General features: G+C 36.8%; 1 protein-coding gene across 1 annotated transcript in view; it reads right to left on the bottom strand.

The window, feature by feature from the left end:
• Positions 1-5,767: 5,767 nt before the first annotated feature.
• The window catches only part of aqr (aquarius intron-binding spliceosomal factor), a 50,857-nt gene continuing 29,500 nt past the window's right edge, over positions 5,768-27,124 (bottom strand). Inside the window, exons 26-35 of the mRNA XM_058749119.1 lie at positions 24,692-24,901; positions 21,555-21,692; positions 21,227-21,298; positions 18,776-18,963; positions 17,826-17,997; positions 15,679-15,849; positions 10,319-10,404; positions 9,369-9,534; positions 7,684-7,797; positions 5,768-6,373 (exon numbers count right to left, since the gene is read on the bottom strand). Of these exons, the coding sequence (XP_058605102.1) occupies positions 6,131-6,373; positions 7,684-7,797; positions 9,369-9,534; positions 10,319-10,404; positions 15,679-15,849; positions 17,826-17,997; positions 18,776-18,963; positions 21,227-21,298; positions 21,555-21,692; positions 24,692-24,901 (1,560 nt within the window). The 3' untranslated portion in view covers positions 5,768-6,130. The remainder of the gene's footprint in view (positions 6,374-7,683; positions 7,798-9,368; positions 9,535-10,318; positions 10,405-15,678; positions 15,850-17,825; positions 17,998-18,775; positions 18,964-21,226; positions 21,299-21,554; positions 21,693-24,691; positions 24,902-27,124) is intronic.

Below are 27,124 nucleotides of genomic sequence, written 5' to 3'. Positions count from 1 at the left end.
ACACCGGTCCCATTCTGACATCAGGAAGAGGGAGAGATGAACAGCTCAGCACGAGAGAGAACAGGCTGCTCACATCATGAATCTGCCTAGAATATTCAATGAAACAACTGACTGTGCACGAAAAATGGTGCTGAACTAGATCAATATGCTACTAGCTAAGAAAAAAAGTATTACATTGTTATTCCCTCAATTCTGAGTGATTTGCTTTGTTCATATATCAGTGTCAGTAAATCACATTTTACAAATACACCAAAATGCTAGTCTTTTTCAAACAATTATTGCTGAATAATACTGATGCAATAGCAAACTTCAGAATATTTTTTAAGAAAATTGGACATGAATCCACACTCACTCAGTCAGGAGGGTTGTTCTGTACGTGTGAGGGTTAAATGAGAAAAGCAGTGTGGGGTTCATCACATATGGCAGAAGCACAGCGAGGCATTCAGGCCTTTTTCCATCCTTGATCTCACACACAAATGAAATATTTAGAGGCCGAGTCCAACCACAGCGGCTGTCGAATGTGCTTCCTCCACCGCACGATGCGAGGCAGCCCTGTGCGTATGGCCCGTGCTGCCAGCACAAACTTGAAATTAAAACCAGGCAATTTTGGCTGGTGAAGGTTCCCCTCAGGACTGCTGGGAGGAAAAGAGAGAAAGACACACAGAGAGAGAGAGAGAGAGAGAGAGGCTGTGAACAGACAGAGGAACTGGGACTTGTGCGGTCATCACAGCATTAACGAGGATAGAACGATAGATAGTAGACAGAATGACAGAACGAGAGAGATAGATAGATAGATAGATAAACAGATAGACAGATACATAGACAGACAGACAGACAGACAGACAGATAGATAGATAGAGAGATAGATCGACAGACAGATAGATAGAATGACAGACAGACAGACAGACAGATAGACGGACAGACAGATAGACGGACAGACGGACGGATAGGCTGTCAGGTGTGACTCTGGTCCTGCAGAGGGCAGCACTGAATGAGCTGCTAGGGATCTGAAGGTTTCTCTGGTTACACTGCATGGATCTGCAGTTCCTGACGGTTCCTGATGTCTCTCTAATCTGACACCACAGTCAGTCTTCAGTTACTGCCTCCATACAAACTCAGCACAATCCCGTGTGAACTCACATTTCCTCTCATATCCTGAACCTACGGATGAAAGCGAGCTCTGATTCTTCAGACATGAGACTAAACATGTCCCTTAACCTGCCAGCAGATTTAAAAATAGAAACATTTCCACTTTAATATTCATCAGAGATGATTATTATTCTCAACACAAATGTACTATTTAATCATCACTCCTAAAACAACCTGCCCTCAGAGCATCACTCAGGACTTACATATCAAACTTAAGAAAAACAAATTTAATTTTGGTAACACTTTAGTTTAGGGATCAATTCTCACTATTAACTAGTTGCTTATTATCCTTATCCTTTTTCCAAGATAAGAGCTCTGAGTATTCACCAATGATGCTTGATAAGTTCAGAGACCATTCCTTCATCCAGAATCACTCCAGACCCTTTAGATTCACAGCTCCATGTTGCTGCTTCTTCTCTTCAGTTCACTCATGTTCTACAGGGTTCAGGTCAGAGGACTGGAATGACCAGCAGATGCTTGGTTTTATGCTCAGTGACCCATTTTTGTGTTGTTTTTGAGGTTTGTGTTTGGATTATTGTATGGTTGGAAGATTAAAAAATGGCCCATTATAAGATTTCTAACAGAGTCAGTCACTTTTTGATTTTTTATCTGTTGGTATTTGATAGAATCCATGATGCCATGTGTCTAAACAAGATGTCCAGGACCTCCAGCAGAAATATAGGCCCACAACAACAAAAATACAGCATTATATTTCATTGTACACATGGGGTACTTTTTATCGCTGTGTTCACCAAACACATCTTGAGTGTTTGCTGCTAAAAAGCTGATCTGACCATAGAAGCCAGTCCCATTTGGAGTTCCAGTCGTGTCTGATAACTGAATATGCTGGAGATTGTTTTTGGATGAGCGAGGAGAATTGTTCTTGAAACCCTCCCAAACAACATGTGCTGATGTAGGTGCTGTTTGACAATTTTGTGAAACTTGATCTTTTGCTGCCCAATAGAAATATATTCTTTGGTTTTTCTCATTGCGATGGATGATTAAGGGAATTTGGGCTTTGTTTCCCCTCATATTTATATTTCTGTGAAACAGGAAGACATGGCTGGATAATTTCATATTCATAATCACACTGGAGTGATAAAAACCCAAATATGAATGGGAATATACTTCAGAGATATTTCAATCATAAGAATTTTTTAGGGGTATCAATAATTGTGGCCATTGTGTACTAGAGAAAAATATTCATTTTATAGTGTGATTTTCCCCCACTTTTACTTTTTGTTTGCTTAAATTAAAGGTTAGTTTTTTTTCTAATTTTTGAATGAAAGATCAAATGGATAAACAATGCAGTTATTTTCACACCCTTGGTAAATATGATCAAAGAAGGCTATGAATAATTTTGAGCACAACTGTGTGTATATATATATATATATATATATATGAGTTTGTTTATTTCAAGTAACAAAAAAGTATAATGCTGCAGTACACGGAGCTGAAAATCAGTTTAATCATTAATCTGTGAGAATAATGTGAATGTTGCAGTTCTAAATATAGGTATTTGACATGACAGTACAGATTGCTTTTCTATCAGACAAATCGATTTAAACAATCCACAATAATACATTGATACAAACTTTTACTTCTGCACTTTCTTGACCTGAAATGGACTGTTTTGTGGCCTGTATGGAGACTCAGCGGCTGGTTTTGAAGCACTGCATCTTGCGTCCTGGACCGCGCAAAGGTCTCCAGGTGGTGGTCTCATGAAGTCTCTAGAGAAGAGAGGTTAACAAACTCTTCTTGTAAAGAAGTTTACTCATGCGTTTCAACATTGTGAACTCAAAAGTTCAGTACCAGAAAATTGTTCAAATTTTTCATATTCAAACAGCCTGAGAAAGAGATACAGAGAGGAAGCAAGAAAGCGTCATGTTCTAGTCACAGAGAATCAAAGGCACAGTAAACTGTCAAAAACAGTTCGTGTTGATTATTAATACAGCTGAAGTGAAGAGATGTGGATATTGAGCACTCTTCTTCGCTATTAGTCTCAGCACAGCGCTTTGCCATGCCGCATGTTCTGGGCACACTTTCGGCCCAGATTGGCCCCCTCCATCAGCAGGTCGGCCAGCCGGTCCAGACCCACGCAGACGGTGAGAGGGGCGATGAGGCCGTACAGACCCCCCAGCATAATGCTCAAGGGCCAGCCGAAAACCAGCAGCACCAGCAGCCAGACGATACCCCAGAAACACGAGCCACACGACATCCTCCGCTGCAGGAACACGAAACACAGCTTTTTAACATTTCATTCACGCACTATTTTTTTGCCCTAAAGTCAGTGCATAAACTCTACCAAGCAGCGCTGTTCTCCAGAGGAAGAATTTGGGTTTTAATTAGGATGCAAACACACTCCTGCCTTCAGAATATTAATACATCACTGCAATAGAGTTCTAGTGCTAATGAGAGCAGTAATTAGGAGAGAGTGAGATCAGATACATCACTCCCTTAAAGGAACAGTTCACCCGGAAAATGAACATTTGTAGAAATCTACACAAATTCATCTACCCTTTGGATGGCCTCAGAGCGTTTCTTCATCAGGTTTGTAGAAATGTGTCTCTGCATCAGTGTCTCAGCAATGGATGCTCTGCAGTGAATGGGTGCCGTCAGAATGAGAGTCCAAACAGCTGATAAAAACATCACAATAATCCACACCACTCCAGTCCATCAGTTAACATCTTGAGAAGACAAAAGCTGCATGTTTGTAACAAACCAATCCATCGAGACATTTTTAACTTAAAACCGGTGTTTCTGGACAAAATATGAGTCCAGAGTCCATAATGACACTTCCTCCAGTGAAAAAGTGTTCTGGTCTGAATCAGGAGAGAAATCTGCACAGATCAAGCAGCGTTTACAAACTAAAACAGCTCTAAACAAATATGTGGCTGGATTTTGATGAGACAACAGGAGATGGACTTTTTCACTGGAGGAAGTGTTATTATGGACTCTGGACTCATATTTTGTCCAGAACAACGATTTTAAGTTAAAATTGTCTCAGTTTATTTATTTCTTACAAACATGCAGCTTTTGTCTTCTCCAGATGTTAACTGATGGACTGGAGTGGTGTGGATTACTTGATGTTTTTATCAGCTGTTTGGACTCTCATTCTGACGGCACCCATTCACTTAGACAGTGATGGAATGCTACATTTCAAACTTCAACTTCGATGGCCTGAGGTTGAGTACATCTGGATGTAAATCTCATTGCGATTTCACAGAAAATTTTTGAAGAGGTGGCCAAATTCCTTCAGAGCATCTGAGAGAGCGCTGGATGGAGAAACCAGCTTTCAAAGGGAATGATCACAAACTACATCAGGCCTCACAACATTTCCTGCAACACTGATGAGCAAGTGCAATAATAATGCAGTATTTCATCTGTTAATTTGTTGAATGAAAATAGTTAGTTCACATTGCATTAACTAATTACACAATTTAGGATTTTAAAAATGTGTTAGTAAATGTTGAAATTAACATTACTTGAGATTAATAAATACTGCAGAAGCATTTTTTATTGTTTGTTCAAGTTGAACCTTATTTTAGTGTTTACATAATGAATTTGTTTGTTCAACATTTTCTTCCATTTTTTTTTTTTTTTTGTCATGAGTTTGCAGCAAACTTTAGAATAATTTCAGCTGATTACAGACACACATGAAATATATTTAGGTACAAGTTTTACCTTCATGTGATTTCTCTTCGCTTTAATGACTATGAGCAAAAAGTGGCACATCTTACCCCACTCCCCTCATTTTGATATTTAATTGAGAGTAATGCCATTTTTACACTTTATTATTTTTTTTACAGCAATGCCATTGAAAATGTGAGCTTCCAAAGGAAAAGAAAACAACAACAGGGCATTTAATGGGTTTAATGGCATTTAAAAAAAGTTCATAAAATGACAAAATTGACAAAGCAGAAGGCATGTGATCAGCGTGCGGTCTGTCTACTACAATAACTGCCAGTAAAAGCCACGGCTGGATTGAGGAAATCACACCATCAGTCTCATGCTGCTGTGTTAACATTCTGCTCTGGAGTGGCGCAATCTTGTGTGCTTTTGTTTCAAATGTCCTGCTATTAATGAGACCATTTACAAAACCCATTCTGCAAGCTGATGAAACATAAAACACTCAATAAATCCGCCTTAAAGGTTAAATCACATTTAGCTCATCCTGTTGTGTTACTGACCAAACACTGCTAGTCTTGAACTTATGAAAATGAAAGGACTTACTGGGAGCGACTGTTGAGTTGCGTAATAAATTCTTCTTGAAAGATCTGTTAATGTTTCCTGGAGTTCCTGCTGACAGACACCAGAGACCCTGATGAAGCGGAGCGTCCAGCAGTCAGTCACAGCTCTGGCAGCGCTCAGGACAGCTGGAGAAAGACGTCTTTCACGAGTTACACAACCAACACATTCATGTGATCCACACTCAAGATATGTGCTCAAGTTCACCGTTTACAGGACAGGGATATTACCATCGGCTAAAAATAAAAATTCTCATTTGTTAAAGTACTAAAAAAAAATCATTACTTAAAATGAACACTAAAGCAAATAAAATTTAAATGTAAACTAATTTTATTTCAGGTAGTTGCTAAGGCAACATTTCTTAAATTTACTAAAACCTTGGAAACTATATGTAAAAAAATAAATACATATTACTAAAACTTTACAAGTAAAATGAACATAAAAGGATCTAATTCAAAATATTACAACATTTCAACAATATTAAAATGACATTTGAATGACAGTATCTAATGGAAATCTGGCTATTGGGATACAAAACAATAAGATTTTTAGGGGAAGAATATGGTGTGTTAGATAAACGAATAAAAGGCATGACTTAAAGAGTGCATTTTTAATTAATTTTTATTACAAAAGTCCTCTTACAAAAGATGAATGAACATTCAACACTCAATGTTCGTAAAAAGTAATATTCTAAAAAAAAACAACAAAAACATCTGTAGGTGAATGAGGTTCTTTAGGCCTCTCCTTCCTCATCGCTGTCGCCGCTGTCGCTGTCTCTGCCTGGGTGTTCAGGCATTTTAGAATGATCCTGCTCTTCCTCATCATTCCGGTCCTCTGTCTTCGTCTGTCCCTCCTCTTTCTCAGCAGCTGTTGGCTGCTGCTCTTCACTCTGACTTTGAGTCTCGGGACGCTCTTCATCGGCCTCCATGGGCTCCTCTGAATTCAGCAGCTGACGAGGAGGATCCAGGAGCTGCTGCTGCAGAAAGAGAAGCAGTAAATCAATCAGTATGCCGTGAATCAGACCCTCCACCGATTGAAAGAAAAGATCCCCAGTGTGATTCCTTTGAGTTACAATTTGAGATGCATCTTAATTTTTCAGCATCTCATTGTTAACTTGCAGTGCATTCACCTGCATCAGTAATATTTTGTCCTCTTAATAAAACATGACTCATACAATTAAATTAATTATTTTTTCTACTCATTTACTGCTTTGAAACAACACTAACGTCTATATAAACATTCTAAACCATAAAATGAGTGTAAAAACTATATTTTGAAAACTTTACAGTGCAATTAATAGAAAATTTGACAAAAATAAAAAGTTTATATAAACCTCATATTTAAATAGTCATTGATTATGCTTATGTTATACATTTAATTGGTTAGAACAAAAACAGCAGATGAGCTGAATGAAAATGCAAATTCATTCTCTGGCAGTAAAAAATGCAGAAATACAGCGGTTATCCCAGTTAGTTCTTTACACAAAGTTAGAAGCACTACTGGGCATCATACAAAAATCTGTTAAAATCAAAACAAAATAATATCTATAACAATTACATTTTTTATGAACTGCCAACTGAAAATTGAGTTACACTGTACAAAAACTGACCCAAACTGGGCTCAAAACCCAAAAGGTCCTATTGGGACCTTACTTTGTCCATGGCAGAAAATTTTACAGCATTAAGAAGCACAGCTCCATCGCATGAGAATTCAGCCAATGAGTGAAGCGAAGCACCAGTTTAATTAGCATGAAGCTCTGACGGTCAAAACAAGACATCCAAACTACAACAGACCAGCCGATTATTTCCATCAGAATGTCATACTCGTGCTCACCTGCAGTGTGTAATTTTCACAAATGCTACAAAATCAGGCTTGAAGCTCTTACTAAATTAAATATTTATTTATTTTTTTTTTTAAGTGTCAGCCAGTGCTTAACCTTTAAAGAATGTTGTCTGATAACCTCAGGAGGTCAAACAAAATATTATATGAGCTGCTTTATTTTCTATTGCAAATTTTGCTATATAAATTACCAAAATTGGTCTGTTTGGGGCTTAAAACAGATCAAATCAAACACATAAAATCAAAATAAGATCGAATCACTCAGCAGGAGTTAACTCACTCTGCAACACATTGGATCATTTTTCGTCATATACAAGACAGAAAACAAATACATTTTTATTGCTTAAAGTCATGTGACACCAATTTGTGCTCTATTCAAGTATAGTTCCTCACATGTCTGAGCTGTTTAAAGGTCAGAAATGTCTCTGCAAACATGAGCACACTTACTTGTCTGTGCTGCTGCATGCTCTGAATCATGTGCATGTACATGTTGTAAACCAGGTTAGCCATCTCCGGCATGTCCTTGACCACCTGATCAGGCTGGGCGGATCGCTCCTCCGTCTGGATGGATGGAGGGAGAGAGAAGAGGAGAGAGGCTTCAGCACAGTTTTCCAGGAAACTAAAATTCTCTTTCGAGAATCTGTCACAAGACTCAAATTTAAAACAATGTGCCAACATATATGTTTTTTCCTGAGAGAGACTGATATAATTCAAACCAAGTGATGATATAAAGATTAAATTCACAAAAACAGATGTCTCGCCAAACACAAATAGCTCCAGCTACTCATGTTTTAAAGCTGCAGGAGACACTATGTCTTAGTTAGATGGCATCTATACAGCACAACAGTCAGGTTCAGGAAGTAAAAATTCCTTTCATTTGCTCCATACAGAAACAGATTTTTAACAAACTTATAAACCTTTAACGACAGACCTACTGAGAGCTTTGATTGTAAATGTTTTTGTACAGATCAGTACAGATTAGGGCTGTTATGATTCCTCGATTAAATCCTCGACTGCATTTTGCCCCGAGTCGATTCACCGGCAAAATACCGGGAGTAGCACATTCCACAGATGAGAACCCATGAAAAGCATTATTATTAGTCCATTTTCTAAGGCTGCACGAAATATTAAAACCATTTAAAAATCATAATAAAGCATAGTGCCATTGTGAATATATGCTGCATTTACATTAGTATATATTTGAGCAGTTTTGTTCAATAAAACCGTATTATTTGGTTTGGATATTTTATTTGAACCAATTATTATTGCCTCATTGCTATTATATATGTATTTTAAGTCATTTTTTAGTCTATTATTCACTTAAGTCTATATTTATTACCACAAAAAAGGATCCAATTACTCAATTAATCGTCAAAATAATCAACCGATTGCTCAATTACAAAAATAATCGTTAGTGACAGCCCTAGTTGATTATCTCAACTTATTTTTAAATCATTGTTTAACAGCTGAAATACTATATTACCCAGGATGCTGTACAGAAAATTACAACATTCAACAAGTCAGGGTGAACAAACCATGTCAAAAGAGCTTTGTAAGGAACACAAACTCATCAAGCACCTGTCCAATTTTTTTATATTTATTTATATTTTGCAGCAAACTTAAAATATAGCTAGATACAATAAACAACTGTGAGTAGTTTAATATTTCTCAAATCACTTTTTTCCATTTCCAGTATAGACAGTCAACAAGGTAAAGCAGCAGCAAACACTGGTGGGGCTTTTACAAGATGGAGAAATTTGATAGAAAGTTTGGGTTTCAATCGATACGGTAAAGCTAAACTCAAGTTTTCACCACATATTAGCTCTTTACTGTCAGACCCCAGATAAAACAGTAAGAATAAAAAGTGCAAGATGAGTGTTTGCAAAAGCTGTTCGAAAATATGCTTTATTTTTGCAGTTCTGCTAGGTGACACCAGCAGTGCAGAAACAGCACAATTCACCTATAACTTGATTTTATTTTATTTTTTTACATTTTCTCTGGGAGGCACTAATATACTCTATTGCAACTGATTGATTTTTGAAACTATTGCAAAAATCCCAATTTCTCCATCAAGCCGAGAGCCCAGACACAAGGCGAGCCATCTTGAGAAGTGACGTGCCGGCTGTACTCACAGAGCTGTAGTATTCATGGGGCCGGATGTGCAGCTGCAGAGGTCGGGCGGTCAGCTGGCTAAAGGCTGGCGTCAGCTCATAGCAGTTCTGGAAAAGAGACACTCGAGCAAATATGTAGAGGCCGAGCCTCGCACGAGACATGGCCACAACCAGACGCCGCACATCTCTGATTAAAGAGGAAGAAGGGAGACAGAAAACATCAGTTACTTCCGAGAACATTTTTCACAAACAGATCTGTGGATCAGTGTTATTGTAACACTATTGTAGTTTTTTTTTGTTGTTGATTTGACTTTTATATTTTATGTTTACACTTCAGTTTTAAAGTTTTAGTCATTTTATTGTTTTGACATGTCAATATAGAATTTATTTTTTATTAATTTTTAATTTTAGATATTGCAGTCCTTGAACTTAAACTAAACGAAAATGAGAAATTTTAACTAGCTGAAATAATAATAAAAAACTTTAAATTTTTAACATTTAATATTTATATTTAAAAAAAGGGTAACATTTTAGAAATGATTAATTAATGAACTATTTAATTGTTATGTGTAGCTAATATTTTAAACAATAGCTTTAAATATGCCTTAGTCAATTTGAAAAGTGATTTATTTTGTTCATGGTTATTAAGGTTATCAAGTAAAACCATAAAAACATTTTCATAACTTAAACTAAAATAAAATATAACAAATTTAATTTCAGCTAGTTTCCAAGGCAACACATCCCAATCTCATTTAGTTTAACTTAATAAAACTGAACTAAAAATGAATATGGACATATTTAAAAACAACAAAAACTAAGAAAAATGACGAATTACTTTTGCAACATTTAACCACATTTTTAAACCAGAATTAGATGGTTTTAAATAAGTAACTTTTGTCATTTTAAAGTGACTTTTGTTACTTTAAACTACATATTTTAATAATAATTAAACAGCCACAGGAAGTGCTCACCTCAAATGTCCTACGGCTTTGGTGCGGACCAGCGAGAGGATGATGTAATCGTTCTGTTGACCCTGGAACCTGTCCACTGTGGTCACCTACAAGACAAAGGGCAGTCTGTTATATAAGCAACTCAGTGGCTCTTTTTCCAGTTTAATGAGGGTTCATTTGAACAGAAGAGCATGAGCTCTGCGTTGGTTTATTGCCAGTTAGATTTGCAAACTACTGTCTGATCAGATCTAGATTTCTGAAGTTATGGACCGTCACCTCATCCTGTTGAAAGCATGATGAACGAAACAGATCGAAACTCTCATTCACATCTGAGTGTCAAAGGAGAGAACGTGATCGAGTCAACAGGACTCTTCCTTCAGCCCAGAAACTCAAACTCTGACTAAATCATCAAATATCATCAACTCCACGATGAGAAAAATCACCCAAACTCAGCAACATTTCAACCAGCAGTCAAATAAGTTCTTTCATTTGTTACATTTCATATATTCACTCGTATCTTCAAGTAATAAAATCTTTCTTTTAATCACACAGCGCTTTTGGGCCTCATGGAAATTTACACTCTTCAGCTGAAACTGGATCTGTGGACGACGTCCTACATGAACACACACTCTTGTGCTTGGAAATCAGTGACAGCGATAATGTCAAGATGGAAGGAAATTAATATTTGATTTTCTCCATTTGATTCAACAAACACAAGGCTAATGCTAAATGGTGTAATATTGTACAATATTGAGATGATACCATGACCAGGAATGGCAAGTGAGCTGCTGCCTTTATTCAGAGGTCTAGCGATATAAAGTACATTTGCATTTACATTTAGTCATTCATCAGACACTTTTATCCAAAGTGACTTACAAATGAGGACAACAGAAAAATGTGTAGCCTGTAACATAAGTGCTGTAACAAGTCTTGGTTAGCCTAACACAGTACACATAGCAAGGGTTTTTTCACATTAAATAAAAGAAAAACAAGTAGATAGAACAGAAAAAGAATAGGGAACACTAGTGTTAGAGGGTCATTTTTTTGAATAAATAAAAAAAAACAAGCTGGGTTTTTTTTTTTCTTTTTAAAGAAAACAAGTAGTTAGAACAGAAATAGAATAGAGTGCAAGAGGGTCAAATGAAGATGGAAGAGATGCGTTTTGTAGCATTTCTTAAAGATGGCTAAGGACTCCGCTGCTTGGATTGAGTTGGAGGTCATTCCACCAGAATGCAAAAAGTAGACGCAATGTTTGTCTAAAATTACTGAAGGGAAACATACAGGGGTAAACGGAGCATAAGCTTGCAAAAAACAAAACATTTGCTTAACTAGTTCGACAGAACCAATTAACAGCAACATCTGCTAATCACTCAAGTATTGGCTTGTCAAGCACTGAAAACGTGTTGAAATACGTCAGCCCTACACGGTGCATTTGGTTATAATTAAACAAAGCCAGACTTTGTGCTGCACAGAAAGCAGCTGTAAAGCACAGTACTCCTGCTATGACTGTTTCAGCACATCAGTGTAAAACATATGACCACAGAATTCTCCCCAAAACCAGCCCAGCAGTCTGTCTGGATCTGCTCATGACAGCCCAGCGTTTGATTTCCTGTGGCCGCGTGCTAAAACAGGCTGGCGTCTCATTATCATTCTCAGTGGCTGGATCTCTGCCTCTCAGCAGATGGTGTCCGATGTGAAATTCATCAGCGAGTCTCGAGGAGCGTGGACACGTGCTCTGTGCCCGCTCAATACATGACGCGCATACTCAAGCGAGACTGGCCCATTTCTGTACTGAAGAAATGTTAAATGCTAATAAGGGACTGAGCTGATCTCATCTTCAGCAGAGCAACCAGTTTAACCCCTGCAAATGAAAATGAGTCTGATACAGGCCTTATGCACTATGCTATTAGAATAAATCAGCTGCATTCTTTGGGAGAGACTGACACGGATTTAATCAAAATACCTTTCATATCTTAAAGTTCAGCCAAAAATGAAAATTGTCATCATTTAATCAAACTCATGTTGTTTCAAACCTATATGAATTTCATTCTTCTGTTGAACACAAAGGAAGATCATTTGAAGAATGCTGGTAACCAAAAAGTTGCGTTTAGCCTTTGACTTCCATAGTATTTATAAAAAAATGAATAAAATGTAAAAATCTTTATGAAATTCTATTCACCCTCATTTGTCATTACTAGTGGTGCACAAAGCAGACAAATCAAATAAAAGTACAAATAAGCTAATAAAATTCTGCCCCAGTAAATTTTAAATATTTTAAAATAATTTTAGTATTGAACATGTAAAATGAAAGCACTTTATTTTAATCTTTACTTAAATATTAAATGTAAAAAGAACTGATCAACGAAATGTGTATTTTTAGGGGTGGAAAAGCCGACATTGAATATCAAATTTATTCGTCCATTTTTTTTAATTAGTAATAACTACTAAGAAATTAAAACAAATGTATGCAGTGTTCATTTTGGCAGGCATTTTTGATTTGGTCTTAGTCTTTATCTTGAGACGAAAATGCTTAAGTGTCACATTTTAGTCTTTCATAGTTTTAGTCGACGAAAAGTCATTGCATTTTTGTCAACTTTTAGTCATTACTTTCAGTCAAACTGCAGTTACCAACATTTATTTTGGTAGCTATTTTATATAAAGTCTTCAAACAAAAAGAGTAATCAATTCTTCTCTCTTTAGACCAAATCAATTAAGCTTATGAGAAATTTGAATCAAGGATTGAATTTGGCAAAACTGGAATACATTTTCATTTTTTGGTAGAAATACAAATTAAACTCATTTTTCAGATACAGTAGGTTTACTTAAGTATACATTTAACATCTTTTGTAGGTTAACATTGATGACACAGATAATTAGGAACGCTGTCCCTTTAAGACGGAAGGCATGTATGCAATACTGACACGCATTCAGTTTCCACCCGTTTACGTTCACTTAAGCCATAACCGACTGTATTTACTTGAGATACTCTACACAATAGACATTTGGACTGCTGTGTGTGTATTTGAGCACTGAGGACTGATCGCGCGCTGTATGAGAACTGAAGAAGTGGAGCGTGCGCGAGAGAAGGCGCTTCTATCTGCCTATCGGTCGATTTGTTGCTAAAAGTTGCTAAATGACATCGAGTAATTACGACGCAAAAATGTCACTGCATCAAATCGCAGCAAAAAAAATATTATTTTTATTATATGTTAATTTAGATTTGTTTGTAAAATAACAAATACATTATATAAAATTAAAATGTAAATAACTATTTTTAAATACAACATTGAATTATCGAACACTTACACAGTTTTGAACCATTAGATTTATTTTTTTTATTAGCTAATAAACTAGTAAAACTACACATTCTGAACATTTATAGTTTTAAGCAGTATATTAGTAATTCGTATGCTACTCTAAGAAAAGTCTGTAAAAATAGGGCACAATCTACTGTTAATATTAAGGAGTTTTCCATATTGATTTTTCACGTTTTTTTTTCTGCATTTTAAATTACGCATTGTATTTTGTGTTTTTGGGTTACAACGGATAAGGGATAATGCATGATGTCCTGAAAAATTACTCGCTTTTCCATTTTTCTAGATATTTTTCTTACAGTGTACCAACAGATCAATAAATCACAGGTACAAGCTAAGGTTATCATAAATGAACAATTACTCAATTATTCAGTTATTAGTATTATAAAATTTTATACTTGCAAATAGCAGCTAACTTAATTCACATGATATGTGTACTGCTAGGCATCTTTGGTTTCCTCGTTTTGTGTAATTTAGATGGAAATTGTGTGCCTTTTTATCGTTTGAGTCACTTATCCAAAAATGGCCAAATACATTTTAAAAATAGCTAAATCTGTTGCTAGGTGCTTTTGGAAGAAAAAGTTGCTAAGGTAGTGTGAAAAGTTGCTAAATTTAGCAACAAAATTGCTAAGTTGGCAACACTGATCCCTAACCCTTCAGGTGCTGAGCCCATTGTTTCAGATCGCTAGTTCGTGTTTTGGTAGCCTATCCGTCCACTGCGGCTGCCATACGGAGACTAGATATGCGAACGCACATTTTTCGTCTTCGTCGAACGAAAATTAACACTGAATGTATGTTAAGCATACAAACAAATATCATGTAAAAAGGGGAACAAAGAAAAAAGCAAGTATTTTAAGAATCTGAATTGCATTGAGGGATTTTTCTCTTTTCTTACTCTTACTTTAGTGGATAAAGATATTGAAGACGTCGGATATGTATTGATCTGCCCTTTTACAGCAGGTTTAGTTCACAAATAACTGACAGTCAAGACCTAAATTCGATTTTCATTTACAATAATTAACACTAAACTCTGCATTATTAACTTTTCACGTCATCAGCTCTTGGTTCATTTCGAGTCAGTCATGAGCGATTCACTGAACTCACTCTGATCAGATTATTATTGACTCAAGAACAGCTGCAACTGAAACGGTCTAATTCACGAATGAATCATTCGGTGCGATTCGCGAACCGATTCAACAGGTTTACTGAAAAGAATCAGCTGGTTCACGATTTCGACATCACTAACGCTTCTCAGAGCTGGTGTTGATTTCTTCACGATATGGCTTTATGAAATGTCATGGAGTCAAAAGTGTGACCAAAATAAAAACACTGATATTGATACAGATACTTGACAAGTATACTCACGTAAAAATATCACTGGTCACTACAAACTCGTGACTTTTTTTTATCCATTGAAAAAATAAGGAGCTAAACTACGATATCAGGCTCAAAAAATGAATCATATGACCTCAGAAGACTCTGAAATTGATCATGGACCAATTTTATGGCCCCATTAACTTCCAATGTATGAAGAGCAGCTTAGCACTGTTAAATTTCTCATTTTTGTTCCACAAAGTAAATGATGACTCCTTTAAATTCAGTCTCTTCCAGTGAACCATAGAGAATTGTCTTCACTACGTCTCCTATAGGCAATGAGATGTTCTGCAGTCTTGAATGCTCATAAACTAAATGTCTGTGCAAACGGCAGTCGTCTATTTATTTGGTTTGTACTCAGTCATGACTCTAATGAAAGAAGCTGACAGAAGCCACCGCGGGATCAATTTGCACTGTTGTACAATTCTGACAGACTGTTTGCAGCCAGTAGGACCTTTACACGCTTTAGTGAGTCCGTCTGCCAATCACCCTCAACAACAAGCTCCAGAAAACCTGTCCACTGCTGCAAACAAGGCAAAATAGTGAACGCTGGGCAGAAAAAAAAAAAACCTCATTTAGAGCACAGGGCAAGCTGTTCACACACATTAATGCAGTTCACTGGGCCATGCACAGGGACACACACCGCTCGCTTCTGAAGATAAAACATGAAATCATCGTATCAGCTGCTCTTACTTTACTGGGCTGTCCGAAGAAGGAGTTGCCGGCACATCTCTGGTTGATGACGTCTCGTATCAGGTGCTTCTGGCCGTTGTAGGTGGTCAGTATGCTGATGCGTTCAGCAGGATATCCCAGCAGACGCATGTACATGTACAGCGCCACCGCATACTCGGCCTCCCCCAGATTCTGCAAACACACACACACACAGGTCACGTGCATTCAGCATCTCTCACCAAACAGTTCATAATGTCACCGCTGACAATATTTACAACATTACAAAAATCAAACAGGAGTAAGAGTGTTTTTTTGTTTCGAGCTCAAGAGAAATCACAACAGAAAGCAAGTAAAGAACGAAAGTGCAGAAAACAGACTAGACTGATCGATTATCAGAGAAAGCTGCTTCAGGAATCCCATGCACTTTTACAGGACGGCATATCAATATTGCAACATTGCAACTACCAGCTGATTTTCTGTGGTTGATTTTACTGCAGTATAAAGACAATGTAACAAGGACATTTACATAACAAACAGCTGTATTTGAATTAACACCTGAAACCATGCACATTCAGCATATGTACATTTAGTATTGCTCTAATAAATGTTCAGATGTGAATTCTGAACAGGTTTACAATGTAATAATGAACAAACACTGCACTATGTTTAAAAACCTTTAAAAAGACAAAGATCATGTGCTTTAAATAGTTCATTTCTGCCATGCAACATATTTTCACCCCATGAGATGTAAAACAACAACAACAAAAACATTAAATTAGTATTACCGTAGATTACATATTAGCTTTCCTTTATCACAATATCACACTTAAGGGAAAACAAGTGAAGTTGATGTCCTGATGTAAGATTTAGCTCTTTAAAAAAAAAACAAAAAAAACTCTTACATTTGCAATAAAACAGTTACTTAGTTTAGAAAAGGTCAAAGGTCAAAAAAGCACTGCATTTGACTACAGGAATAGTAAAACTGGAAAACCCAAACAGGAACATGTAAGTCTAATTTCTAACTACCGGTACTTTCTAATTTGACTAAAAATCTTTGATCATTATGCAATACCATACCAGTGTTTGATGGCGTAATGCTTCATTTAAAAATGTAATTGTCAATAATCTTTACCAATTGTGAAGTATTACAAATAATCTAAAAAATTAAGCAAAACTAAATTTAACCCTTCTCTTGACCTAATTTGACTATCAAAAAAAGGCTAAACCTATGGGTTGAATTTGTAGGTGGAACTTAAACTCTGAACTTAAACTTTTTCTAACAGAGCACTGCTGACATGGCAACAGCTCCAGTAGGACACTAATAAAGGTACAAACCTACTAATAAGGGACGTTTCTTCAGCGGCTGCAAGCACTGACTGCGCAAACAATGTCCTTCCTATTGCTCTGTGAGAGGCTAATTCATACGGACCATTAGAGCCACGTGTGTGTGTGTGTGTGTGTGTGAGAGAGAGAGTGTGTGTGTGTGTTGGCATGGATACTGTAATGAGGACAATTCCCTCCAGGACCCCAGTAAACAGTAGCGGGGCTCATGTGACTTGCACATCGAATGCCGTACGCTCATCACTTATGAACAATGGTGAGTTTCAGGAGCTTCAACGCAAACCTGCCAGGATTCTCAAAAATCTGTCATGAAAGTTAGGCCTGGTCTTTCCTCAACTTAACATAAGAGGATGTTACTTTTTTGGTATATGAGGATCATATTGAAAATTTTTCCATGCCTTCAATGAAATCTTTGCTATTTTACCATTATATAAAGATTTTGTTTTTTATTCTTTGCTTTTTATTCTAGTCCCAGATCCAAACTGTCAATTGCAGACTGAGGAAATCCATCATAAAAATATTAACCAGAGAATTAACAAAGAGTTAAACAGACAACATGTCAATATTTAAGGTGTGATTTCAATTGTACTGTATATACATATTTTGATAAATAACTAGTGATGCACTAAAATGGCAGCTATGAAATTAGCCTTTGCAAGACAAAAGATTCTGCCATTTCTTCCAAAAATGTATAAAATGCCATTTCCGCCACATAATGAATGACGATTTCTGAGGTGTTTTGGAAATGACACTTGCTTATGATGATTCAGGGAAGAAAGAAACGCTTGTGATGCATGTGTATGTCATATAACTGAGCTCACGCTCACCTGATAAAAGTATGGGTTGGGTTCTGATTCACCCACGCCGTTGAAGTCCTCCACGTTAACGAGCTGGAAGTCGTAGGAGAATCCAGGGTTCGGCGCCTGGAACTCGGGCTGGAGCTGAACATGAGGGAGGTTCCCCAGCTGCTTATAGCGCCAGTTATACAGGTTACACAGACTGCCAGACACACACACACAAGAGAGAGAGAGAGAGAAATAAATGTAATCATTTATTTATTTATTTTATTATTATTTTTTTTTATTTATTTTATTATTATTTTTATTTTTTTACCTACATGTATAATATGGACATGTATATGTGTTTCCCCATGATTTTATTTATCTGTATAATATATGTATTGCTTTGGCAACATTGTAATGTTACACAGTCATGCCAATAAAGCTAATTTGAATTGAATTGAATTGAGAGAGAGAGAGAGAGACAGACAGAGTCAAAATGGGACACTTCACATCAAAAAGTGTATCTGATGACAGAACAGCTCTGAAACCTAGAGAGCCATCTAACTAAACAGCTTTTTATATAAAATGTGTGTATTTTTTTTCCCTTTGTATTTTTCTGATTATTAGAAAGTTTACATACTATTACAGCATGTAATATTTTGAATGAGCTTTTATTTTTATACTAACACTACAGTGTTCTTTTTAATTTAGGTTACGTTTTAGTAATTTTGTTAGGTACTTTTGGCATCGCTATCATCATTATTTTTTTTATTGTGATGTTTTTATCAGCTGTTTGGACTCTCATTCACTGCAGAGCATCCATTGCTGAGACACTGATGCAATGCTACATTTCTACAAATCTGATGAAGAAACAAACTCATCCAATGCAAGCAAACCTATATGATTCTTTTGAGGCAGCTTTCACACTAAAACCAATAATGACATCACATGGGTACATATTAAAAGCATCTTTCCAGTCTGAGAAATGGACTGACCTGGCCCGTGCTCTGCCCTGGGCATCCAGGTCTACAGTAGGGACACCCAGACGCACAAAGCGAGTAAAAAGTGACTGCTCCATGTTTGAATATTTCTGAAAGGCCATGTTCTTAATGACAGGAGGCAACTGATGATGATCACCAATCATAATCCAGCGTTTGAGTCGACTGTAGCCGTCCTCTGGATTCTGCGTAACACAGACAGAAACGTTTGAGTCAGTAAGGTTACGTTACAACTCCATGCATCACATTTGCTGAATGAAATCCAATACTTGATTCTTACTAATTTTGGTTCAAGCACGTCACACTTTCTCACTACATGTGATGTGCATTTTGCAGCATTTTGTCCTGCATCCAGAGAACAAGTCCCTTTTATTACCAGAAAAACTGCCACAAGGACAAGATTGCCGTCTTCATCTGAGACAGATTGCAACTATGTTCAATTTTCAGGCCCATTTTCACATGTATGAATGATTCTGAAGACATTTCATGCCTAATCGTGATTTCCACCTTTGCTGATTGTAAGTAATACATTTTGAACACTTTTTGTCATTAAAACAAAACCTTTGACACTTCACTGCTTTTGTTATTCTGACAAGTGTATTAAAGCTGACACATATCTATATATAATAATAAAATCTTCATTCTTTTATAATTATATAAAATTATAATTTATATATACTATATTTTATATAAAATTACAACCCTAATTCCAGAGAAGTTGGGACATTTTGTAAAATGCAATAAAATCAAGAATCTGTGATTTGTTCATTCTCTTTAACTTATTCAATTGACAAAAGTACAAAGAAAAGATTTCTAAATGTATTTTGTAAATATGAACAAATTTTGATTTTGATGGCTGAACACACTCCAAAAAAAAGTTGTGACAGAGGCATGTTTAACATTGTGTCACATCAACGGTCCTTTTAATTACAATGTTTCATTGTTTAGGAATTGAGGATACTAATTGTTAAAGTTCTGCAAGCAAAGTTTTTGTCCAGTCTCTTTTGAAACAAGGCTTCAGAAGGTCAGCAGTCTGTGACCGTCATTGTCTGATTCTCCTTTTCATGACTGGTCATACATTTCCAATAGGAGACAGATCTGGACTGCAGGTAGGCCAGTCTAACACATTCACTTCTGTGTCTATGAAACCACGCTGTTGTAGCACATGCAGAATGAGAGCTGGCATTGTCTTCAAAGACATCATCTTGATGGCAGTATACATCTCTGTATGTCAATAGTACCTTCGCACACGTGCCAGCCACCTATGTTACCGTTTGCTCTGCTGCACCCCCACACCATTGACAGATGTTTGCTTTTGCATCTGTCGCTAATGAAAGTCTGGATGGTCCCTTTGGTCTTTGGGACTGAGAACTCTAAATCCATTTTTCCTGGAAACAAGTTGAAATGTGGACTCATCGAGTACAGCACACATTTTCACTTGTGTTTTTGACTATCTGAGATGAGCTCTGGCCCAGAGAACCCGGCAGCATCGCTGCATAGATTTGATGTATAGCTTTCTCCTTGAATAACAGAGATTCAAGTTGCATTTCTTGATGCAGCAGCAGACTGTGGTAAATGGCAGTGGTTTTCTGAAGTACTCCTGAGCCCATGTGGCTATATTTAACACCACAGCATGACAGTTTCTTATGCAATGCTATCTGAGGGCTCAAAGGTCAAGCACATTCAACTGAGGCTTCCTGCCTTGCCCTACATGTACTGTGATTTCTCTGGATTCCCTGAATCTTTTCACAATATTATGCATGGTACTTGGTGAAAGACCTAAATTCTTTGCAATTTTGCATTGCACAATGTGATTTTTGATTTGTTTGACACTCCTCTCGTGAAATTTGGCACAAATTGATAAGCCATGATCCAGCTTTGTTTGCAAAGACTGAGACGCTCCTTTTATAACCAAACATGATACTTTAACCTGTTACCAATTCACCTGCTTACTGTGAACTGTTTCAAAACAGTTTAACGTGGATATTCTATAACCTTTTCACTTTTATTTTGCTTCTGTCCAAAACTAAAATTTGTTCATATTTACAAAATACATTTACTTTGGTCAGTGAAAACTTTGGAAATCTTTTCTTTGTACTTGTGTCAATTAAATAAAAGTTATAGAATTAACAAAAAAAAAAAAAATAAAAAAAAAAAAATAATCACAGATTCTTGATTTTATTGCATTTTACAAAATGTCCCAACTTCTCTGGAATTGGGGTTGTATATAAAAACTGTACATGATGGAGAGGTTTTAATTATACTTTTGAAATGATTAAATTTAAATTTTTGAAAATCAGCTATTTTTTTAAATTATATATTAGTTTGTATTTAATTGGCAATAACGGCTGTTTGGCTTAAAATAAAGTTTCCCCTGAAATCATATCATATCATATCATATATCATATCATATATCCAAACAAGATTTTAGGAGAAAGAGGGTTGTACCTGTAGCAGCAGTGGGATGAAGGTCTCAATCTCCAGAATTTGAGCTGCCTCCTCCATCAGGATATTATCATACTAGAGAAAGATCAAGTATGTGAATATTGAGGCAGTGAACATTAATGTTAAGTGTAGACTAAAAGATTAATTTCAGTGAATCAGTTCATTCAGACCATTTATACAACCAGTTAAAAACACTGATTCTCATTTGTTGTTATGTGCACTACACCAAAGGTTTGGACACATATTTCATAATAGTAGAAAAAAAAAAACCTGAAAAAATATCAAATTATCATAAATGGGAAAGTGCTGACATCCTCTATGACACTGATACCTTGAAGCCCAGCTCCACCAGGTCGTGGCGTTTGAGGGCGGCGTGCGTGCAGGTCATGGCGATGATCTTGGCCTCTTTAACCAGCAGGTATTTGGATCGGTCCAGTCCACTGCGCAACAGCTCAAACGCCCTGAACTCCTGCAGAAGAGAAGATGTGTTTATGATCACCTCAATGCAAAACCACACAAACACTGGTAAAACCAAACATCATAAATACAGCTCCTCTAACTCAAATCATTAAAAAAAGAAAAAGAAAAAAAAAAAAAACCCTGTATATACTAGTCACTGTCTAGAGTAAAAACTGCAGGCAATGACTCCATCAAAAATGTGAAAGGTAAAAAATCCATTCATACAGCTGACATATTGAGTGTTTCTGACACTTTTCCCTGCAGAATGATCATTTTTAGCAGCAAGAAAAAAGAAAAAGAGCTCGCTTTTAATCAGACAAAAACATGCCATTTGGTGCAATTATTTTATATGATCAAACAGTAAGATGAAATTGTGATGCTTGTAATTCAAATCAATGTGATATTTATAAGTGTATAGCAGATACATAATATAAATATCAGTCATCTCCAATAATATGTCTTTTTAGCAAAGAAATCTGCATATCAAATATGACACAGTAGGCCTTATAGGGTTAAATGTGAGAGTCACCACAATATTTTAAATGACTATGAATTTCACAAGGTGAGGTTGGTGTTTAAACGTCTAGCAGAGGAGATTGTGTTTCTTTCTACTTCCTGTCATTTGTCAGAAACAGCATCTCTGGTTTCCTCTCAGCATGGGCGGCACACGCAGATATTGAGTATCTGTTTCTGTTCAATCTGTGCTGTGAAGAGAGGTTAACCCAGCTGGATATTTTCAGGACCGCATCCACTGGGAAATGAATATTTGATGCCCTTCTGCATTAATATTAATCCCATCAAAGCATTCAATATTGATGAGGCCACTTTTTAACCCTAAGTCTTCAGCAGTGACGCTTGAGAGACAGTGATGCCCAAGCAGACAGACCCAAACACAGCCAGATAAACACACACACACACAGCAGCACTGTGGCTCTGACGCACAACTTTATTACAGGAGCGTGTCTTTGTTGTTAGCAGATGAACACAAAGGATGAAAGGATGAGAAATCAGCATCAAAGAAAGGGGCATGCCAGAATAATGGGCTTTAAAAAGAGAGGGGGGAGATTATTATTGATGGGTTTCTCTTCATGGATGAACAGACTTATAACAAGCTCTGATCAGAGCACACACGTGCAAACTACGGGTTGACCGATAGTGGACTTTACCGATACCGATAGCTAGGTTGGACCACACTGGCCGATACCGATTAATCAACCGATAGATTACTGAACCATACTTTGTAAATGAATAAAAATATTAATTATTATATTGATCATAAAGTTAGCTAATAATTTATTAACTAATGTTAACAGAATCTTAATGTTACAAATGGACTCTTATTGTAAAGTGTTACCATTTCATTTCAGCAGTAATGCTTAGATCTTTAAATATCTAAACAAAGGCCATTGCATTTAAATTACATAAATATGGATATTGCATGTATACTCTCACACTTTATTTGCTTCTGTTTTAGAACACTTGATAATTCTCTGATCAAAATAACAAAATATGTTAGTCACACACTGGGCAAAAGTGCAGCACTGCGTCTAGGAGAACTCACAGGTATCACACAATTCAAGCAGCGGTCTAAAACAGTTTATTTTATGGACATAAGATTACTTCAAGAATGAACAACTCGGCATAGATGAGTTTGAAGTTCAGCGTTTAAAAAAATAAAAAAATCTGCGTCTGAAGTTTCCCGCTCTATGCAGCGCAACCTCACGCGTCAAAACAAACAACACGAGGTGTCAGTGATTTCCGCCTCTAGAGGCTGCTCTCGCTCTCGTACTGTATAATGACAGCAGACTCTTCTCAGCCGTTCCAGCAACGGACACATCCCTGAAAACTATCAGCATGGATTTTTGCAGATAGTTCCAGCAATCAACTATCGGTGCCGATTAATCGGCAAAACCCCTCAATCGGTCGACCTCTAGTGCAAACTGTTTACTATTACCCATGTTGGGCATTTTTAAATGTATTTTACAAATGCATTGGTGTATCATGATGAAACTAGAGGCACCACGGCTTATCTAAAAGGTCTGAAGTTTTGAACCACCAATTATGATTAATGTAGCCTGTTTTCATGAGCCTGGTCTCCTCCTTTTTACTGGTCAATCACCCATTGTGCCACAGTGCCTGTATGCCATTCAGAATTTCACCAAAAGCAGACTTTTTCAAACTCCTACATTATTCATCGCATTTTCACCAAATAAAATCTTCAGATTATTATACTATTAAAAGACAGATTACAGAATTGACTGAGGTTTTAAAAAGTATTGATATAACCAATTGTTTCAAAAAAAAAAAAAAAAAAAAAAAGAAACACTGCTTTGTTGCTGTGCTTTTCTTTTTCTATGCAGACTTATCTTTACCAGAACAAGCTGCAAAGTGGACAAGTGTTTATGCCGGCAGTAAAAGGTCTGATTGCGTGTTCATTTGAGCAATTGCATTAAAAAATATACCCATAACAGGCCAAATACACATGGTCATACATATTGAAGTATATGTATAACGTTTACGTACACCTTTTATGCTTTTAAGAGACGTCTCTTTTGCTTATCAAGGCTGCATTTATTTGATCAAACACCGTAAAAATAGTAATATTAAAATAACTGTTTTCTGTGGGAATATCTTGTAAAATGTAATTGATTTCTGTGATCAAAACTGAATTTTCAGCATCATTACTCCAGTCTTCAGTGTCACATGATCCTTCAGAAATCATTCTAATATGCTGATTTGATGCTCAAGAAACATTTCTGATTATTGTCAATGTTGAAAACAGTTGTGCTGCACAATATGTTTGTGGAAACTGTAACACATTTTATTTTTCAGGATTCACAGATGAATAGAAAAGTTCAGAACAGTTTATTTGAAACCGAAATCTTTTGATCAATATAATGCGTCCTTGCTGAAAAAAATTTGTTGACCCCGAACTTGAATGGTGGTGTTTATAAATGTACAGAATAGGACAAAAATCTACCATAATTAACAACCCAGTTTCAGCCCTACCTCCAGTTGGGTGAAGATCTTGCGGATGTGGCGGTAGCAGCCCTCAGCGATGTCCATGTCCTCCTGATAAGACTGGCCTTTGAACACCGGCTGAGGAGCGTTGGAGAAGTACTTATGGAAGGGGAAGTGTGACGCCACGTCCTCCGTCTTCACCTCTCGGCTGGGTTTTGGCTTCACTTTACTCATGTATTCCTCCCAGCGTGACATTACCTACAATACCCGAGACAGACAGACAGGATCAGCGCCTGGGGATTTCATGGGCAGAAGTCATTAAGAGCACTTCACTGGACACACAGCCTCGTCACAATCCACACTTAATTAATGTTTGACTGTAATCTGTGATCTGAGCTAATGGTCCGTACAGATCCCCCGAGGTGCTGATATGAATCTACTGGCCACAGCGTGATGGATCGAACCGCAGCGAGAGATAAGAGCAAAACAAATGAAAACAGACCTGTGTGAACCTCAGCTCAGATTCACATGTCAACGCTGCGCTCCAGACCAGCGGATCTCATTAGGAATCAAAATGGAAAAGTTTTTATTTAGCTGGAAACTGAAACCGAATTAAAGTCATTTAATTCATCGAATTAATAAAATCGACACAAATAAAAACTGAGTTGCATATTTATATAGCATTTAAATTGCACATGAAGCAGTTTTCATATAAACTTTGTAAATAAACTTCTACTTCAATCCATTGCTGAAATATACATGTTTATACAGTGGTTGTAATAATATTTATTGAAACATACATTAATAAAGATGACAGGTTAAGTAAAAATATGAAAATATGAATGAGGTTGTTATAAAACTGACAGAATTTGAAAGCTGAGACTGTGTGTTTCATATTAGTAGCAGGATTGTAAAATGAACAGATGCGATTATGATTATGATCATTTGATAAAATGAAGAGTGCGCACTATAGTTACGGATCATTTTACGTTTTTTAGGTTGTTTCATATCTCGTCACGGAGACAGCTAAACGTGCCTCTTTAAATGATTTCATGGTGCTTGTGTATTTTAAATGTTACATCGTGACCATGCTTTTGCATTCATGCTGTTTGATGCATTTAAAGCCATACCTTGCTTTAAATTCTGTTTTGTCGGTTGGTCACGAATTTCCACAACTTTAATAATATTATGGTTTCTTTTCCCAAATCATCACCGTCTCATCCCTCTAATTTTGCACGTTTACTTTATTGTTAACTTTTAATCACCGTTTTCTCTTAATGTGGTAAACATGCAGGGGAAATGAAAGAATTCGTGGCCATGAATTAAGAATTCGTTCCTATGACCAATTCGTTCCCTCGTTTTAGTTAAATCGTGGGTTTTCTAGGGAACAAATTAATGAAACATGGACAGTGGCCACAAATTAAGTCATAGGAACGAATTAAGTTGTACGAATGAATATATACAAGTGATCTGTGCTGGCAAAATGAGTCACAATGAACACATTTTCAAAAATAAGTTATTTTTAAAGGGGTGGTTTACTGTTTTTTTCTAGGCTTGACTGTGTTTAAGGGGTGCAGTCTAACATGTGTTCATGCTTAGTTTTTTTAAAAACGCATTTTTTCTCATATAATTTACCTTTACTCCACACTGCTCTGTCCCTTCTCTGACAAACGCCTCGATTATTTCCTGTTTTTATGAAGCCCCTCCCTCAGAAATACGTGATGGGCTCTGATTGGTTAGCTGGCTCAGTGTGTTGTGATTCACTAAACCGCCGAGTGTGCGTCTAAATGTCCCGCCCCTCAGCTCAGCGGCATGTGCTCCGGTTGTACTGTATACAATGGCGTCGTCTATATTGCTTATCATTTGAGCCCGATTGAGACGCAGAGGATATTAGTGAAGAGGATCGCGCAGAACCTGTGCAAGCACGGCTCTTAATGGTATGTTTGTTTGTTGTCTCATACTTTTAGATGCTTTTAAGCTGTTATTATGCTACTGCTCATGTTAGCTTTTAATATACAGTTTTATTCTGATTAAAGCTTTAATACAGTACGGCAACCACACACGCGTCCATGTATAACGCTTCTCATTGCTATGTGAAAATAATTGGAACAGTTTGTTGGCAAGTTGGCAAGTTTCTTATGCAGAGCAGGGTGACGCGAGGAACAGTATTAAGAACGGCTGTTTTAGAACATTAATTTTGAATCTTGTGAATCCATTAGAATCGTTAGAAGACAGAATCGCGATTCATATATAGATTTTTACGTGCACCCCTAGTTTTCTCTTCCTCTTCTCTAAGGCAGCACAGCATGGCCCCGCCCCCTTCCTTACATGTTCCTGAGGGCGGGGTTTATCTGGGTCCGTGACGTATCAGACCCGGGAAGTAGTTCGTTGTAGTCCCGTACCAGCCGTTTTTGTAGGCATTAAACTTCCAGAATTTTAAAAGACATATCTCTGTTTGCAGTGAACTTTCAGCTGCAACTT

The sequence above is a fragment of the Onychostoma macrolepis genome, chromosome 17, assembly GCF_012432095.1.
Source record: "Onychostoma macrolepis isolate SWU-2019 chromosome 17, ASM1243209v1, whole genome shotgun sequence".
Classification (NCBI taxonomy): domain Eukaryota; kingdom Metazoa; phylum Chordata; class Actinopteri; order Cypriniformes; family Cyprinidae; genus Onychostoma; species Onychostoma macrolepis.
The sequence above is the reverse complement of the archived record's forward strand: the minus strand, read 5'-3'. Positions and strand labels throughout refer to the sequence as shown.